Raw genomic sequence first — 4,550 nt, forward strand, 5'->3', positions numbered from 1 at the left:
TAGCCTGCAGAAATTGTTTAGTCCAGCGTGGTGTTAAAAATGCAGGGTATATTTTTACCACAGACAGACCTCTCCCCATATTAACAACAATTTAATAAAATGCCTTGACGATGACAGTTTACAATCTAAGGTAACACCAAGAAGTTTAGTTTCCTCTACTTGCTCAATGGTCACATCATTAATTAGAAGATTCAGCTGAGGTCTAGTACTTAGGGAATGACATGTACCAAATTCAGTGATTTTGGTTTTTAGATATGTTCAGGACTAGGTTATTACTAGCCACCCATTCTAAAACTGACTACAGTTCTTTGTTTAGGGTTGCAGTGATTTCACTAGCTACCTGGGACCACCGTGTGTATAATGTTGAATCATCTGCGTACATAGACACACAGGCTTTGATTAAGGCTAGTGGTAGATCATTAGTAAAAATAGAAAACAGTAAAAGGCTAAGACAGCTCCTTTGTGGAATACCACAGTTGATATCTTTTACGTTAGAGAAGCTTCCATTAACCTCTACGGGATCAGTGTCCCGTATACGGGATGGTTGATCTAACGTGCGCTAATATGATTAGCAAACTTTCCAGGACATACAGTGGCTTGCGAAAGTATTCACCCCCCTTGGCATTTCTCCTATTTTGTTGCCTTACAACCTGGAATTAAAATTGATTTTTGGGGGGGTTTCTATCATTTGATTTACACAACATGCCTACCACTTTGACGAAATAAGACAAAAAAAAATTAAAACCTGAGCGTGCATAACTATTCACCCCCCCATAGTCAATACTTTGTAGAGCCACCTTTTACAGCAATTACAGCTGCAAGTCTCTTGGGGTATGTCACTATAAGCTTGGCACATCGAGCCACTGGGATTTTTGCCCATTATTCAAGGCAAAACTGCTCCAGCTCCTTCAAGTTGGATGGGTTCCGCTGGTGTACAGCAATCTTTAAGTCATACCACAGATTCTCAATTGGATTGAGGTCTGGGCTTTGACTAGGCCATTCCAAGACATTTAAATGTTTCCCCTTAAACCAGTCGAGTGTTGCTTTAGCAGTATGCTTAGGGTCATTGTCCTGCTAGAAGGTGAACCTCCGTCCATGTCTCAAATCTCTGGAAGACTGAAACAGGTTTCCCTCAAGAATTTTCCTGTATTTAGCTCCATCCATCATTCCTTCAATTCTGACCAGTTTCCCAGTCTCTGCCGATGAAAAACATCCCCACAGCATGATGCTGCCACCACCATGCTTCACTGTGGGGATGGTGTTCTTGGGGTGATGAGAGGTGTTGGGTTTGCGCCAGACATAGCGTTTTCCTTGATGGCCAAAAAGCTCCATTTTAGTCTCATCTGACCAGAGTACCTTCTTCCATATGTTTGTGGAGTCTCCCACATTCCTTTCGGCGAACACCAAACGTGTTTGCTTATTATTGGCTTTTTTCTGGCCACTCTTCCGTAAAGACCAGCTCTGTGGAGTGTACGGCTTAAAGTGGTCCTTTAGACAGATACTCCAATCTCCGCTGTGGAGCTTTGCAGCTCCTTCAGGGTTATCTTTGGTCTCTTTGTTGCCTCTCTGATTAATGCCCTCCTTGCATGGTCTGTGAGTTTTGGTGGGCGGCCCTCCCTTGGCAGGTTTGTTGTGGTGCCATATTCTTTCAATTTTTTAATAATGGATTTAATGGTGCTCCGTGGGATGTTCAAAGTTTCTGATATTTTTTTATAACCCAACCCTGATCTGTACTTCTCCACAACTTTGTCCCAGACCTGTTTGGAGAGCTCCTTGGTCTTCATGGTGCCGCTTGCTTGGTGGTGCCCCTGGCTTAGTGGTGTTGCAGACTCTGGGGCCTTTCAGAACAGGTGTATATTTACTGAGATCATGTGACAGATCATGTGACACTTAGATTGCACACAGGTGGACTTTATTTAACTAATTATGTGACTTCTGAAGGTAATTGGTTGCACCAGATCTTATTTAGGGGCTTCAAAGCAAAGTGGGTGAATACATATGCATGCCCCACTTTTTCCGTTATTTATGTTTTAGAATTTTTTGAAACAAGTTATTTTTTTCATTTCACTTCACCAATTTGGACTATTTTGTCTATGTCCATTGAATTAAATCCAAATAAAAATCCATTTAAATTACAGGTTGTAATTCAACAAAATAGGAAAAACGCCAAGGGGGATGAATACTTTTGCAAGGCACTGTAGACATGTCTTATATGGGCAGAAGGCTAAAATTATGGTTAATCTAACTGCACTGTTCAATTTACAGTAGCTATTACAGTGATAAAATACCATGCTATTGTTTGAGGAGAGTGCATTACAACAAAAAACGAATCACAGCAACTGGTTTGGTACATTCACCTCTGAAGGTAAATAATGTACTTACATTCAGTAATCTTGCTCTGATTTGTCATCTTAAGGGTCCCAGAGATAAAATATAGCATAGTTTTGTTTGAACAAATCCATTTTTATATTCAAATGTAGGAATTGGGTTCTACAGTTTGAACCCCTGCTGTCTCTGGCTCCACACCCACCCCGATGTGTGAAAGTGAGTGTATAAGCTAATGATCCATCATGTATGACATTCCTGGGAGTGTGTAAACTTACATTTTGTATTACCATATAATGTTTTGTGTGGTTATGTACTTGAAAATGTATCAATTGACCAATTTGGCACATTTGGGCAGACTTGATACAAAATAGTCCAGTATTGCAATGCTTCAATGGATCAATCTGAAACTTTGCACACACACTGCTACTATCTAGTGGCCAAAATCAAAATTGCGCCTAAACTGCAATATTATATTGTGGCCTTTCTCTTGCATTTCAAAGATGATGGAACAAAAAAATAACATAGAAAAAGCATATTTTTATGTTGCATTATCTTTTACCAAATCTAATGTGTTACATTCTCCTACATTAATTTCCCATTTCCACAAACTTCAAAGTGTTTCCTTTCAAATGGTATCAAGAATATGCATAGCCTTGCTTCAGGTCCTGAGCTACAGGCAGTTAGATTTGGGTATGTCATTTTAGGCGAAAATTGAAAAAATGGATCCGATCCTTAAGCGGTTAAAGAAAACACTGTGTCTATTAGATAGATAGGTCTCACTCCGTGATATGGCCGATGATGGAAAGCCATAACATGTGAGTTTTCAATAACAGATGATGGTTAATAATATCAAAGGCTGCACTGAAGTCTAACACAACAGCTCCATCAATCATCTTATTATCAATTTATTTCAGCCAATCATCAGTCATTTGTGTCAGGGCAGTACATGTTGAGTGCCCTTCTCTATAAGCATGCTTAAAGACAGTTGTTAAATTATTCACAGAGAAATAACATTGTATCTGGTCAAACACAATTCTTTCCATACGTTGGTAAGAACTGATTTCAACATGATCCCAAGTGTGAACTCGACATGCTGTCTCACCGATGCATGCATGGAAAATTACACAAACCAAACATAACTTCTTATATCTGTAATATTTCAGTCAGGCAGAGATATCTTACCTTGACCTTTCACAAAGGTGAGTGTACAAAACCACAGTGCAAGGACAAAGCTGAGAGTTATCAATCGCATTTTGACTTCATCTCCTGTTGTCTGTCACCAGTGAGAGTGTTGGGATGTTGTGGGTCACAGACAGAGTTGCAGTAGTTAAATGAACTCCTGTCGGTTAATGATTTGCCAGAGCCCTCTCAAGTTACAGTCCGTCACGCAACTCAACAGCAACACACTGTCACGACTTCCTCCGAAGCTGCCTCCCCTGCTTGTTCGGGCAGACTTCGGCGTTCGTCGTCACCGGCCTTCTAGCCACTGCCGCTCCATATCTCATCATTCCATATGTCTTGTCTTGTCAATTACACACACCTGGTTCATATTCCCCTCATTAGTACGTGTTTAGTGTTCCCTCTGCCCCCCTTGTCCTTGTGGGTGATTGTTCATTGTGAGGATTAGTAGCTCGGTTGAACTCAGTATTTTGTATTGCTGGGCTATTTTCCCCGTGTGCATGTTTGTTCCAGTGCTCCTGTTTTGCGCACTGGACTGGTTACACTGGATCACGGAATAAACTCTGTATACTGTGATTTACCCTCCTGCGCCTGACTCCTTTAAATCACGCATCACACACACAGCACACTAAAATTAGAAGGTAACACATGTCCTGTATTGTAACACAGTGAGCCACAGGCTGCAGGGGCATGCAGAGGTGGAAGTAGAGGATAACTGTAAATGGAGAAAGACGAGGAGGGGAGGGGATGGGGGAGAAGGGCAAGTGACCACATGATGTCTGGTTGAGACACCAAGGGTCACGGAAAGCGAACAGTGTTGTGAAAGACAAACAACTAAGCCTGAGGGAGGGAGTTGTTAGGTCTGGCAAAACTACAATGTTTTGTTGGGAATTGTTATCATTGCACATTTCCCGGCATCTAGATATTTCCATTGCCAAATCCACTGTGTACTATTTACAAGTTGAAACCCAAAGTGTGCATCGATTATATTCAGCCTTTCTATTCTACTGGAGAACCTGAAACCATTGCTCTCAATAAGGGTA

At 41.1% G+C, this 4,550-nt stretch overlaps 1 protein-coding gene across 3 annotated transcripts in view; it reads right to left on the bottom strand.

The window, feature by feature from the left end:
* The window catches only part of LOC121534076 (complement factor H), a 28,199-nt gene extending 24,561 nt beyond the window's left edge, over window positions 1–3,638 (bottom strand). The window contains exon 1 of one of the 3 annotated variants that reach the window (XM_041840528.2): window positions 3,511–3,636. In XM_041840528.2, the coding sequence (XP_041696462.1) occupies window positions 3,511–3,580 (70 nt within the window). In that variant the 5' untranslated portion in view covers window positions 3,581–3,636. Of the gene's footprint in view, window positions 1–3,510 lie in introns of all 3 variants that reach the window. The other 2 variants (XM_041840527.2, XM_045205546.1) reach the window with 2 other exon arrangements.
* Window positions 3,639–4,550: the final 912 nt, after the last annotated feature.

Source organism: Coregonus clupeaformis, chromosome 20 (genome assembly GCF_020615455.1).
Source record: "Coregonus clupeaformis isolate EN_2021a chromosome 20, ASM2061545v1, whole genome shotgun sequence".
NCBI classification, from domain to species: Eukaryota; Metazoa; Chordata; class Actinopteri; order Salmoniformes; family Salmonidae; genus Coregonus; species Coregonus clupeaformis.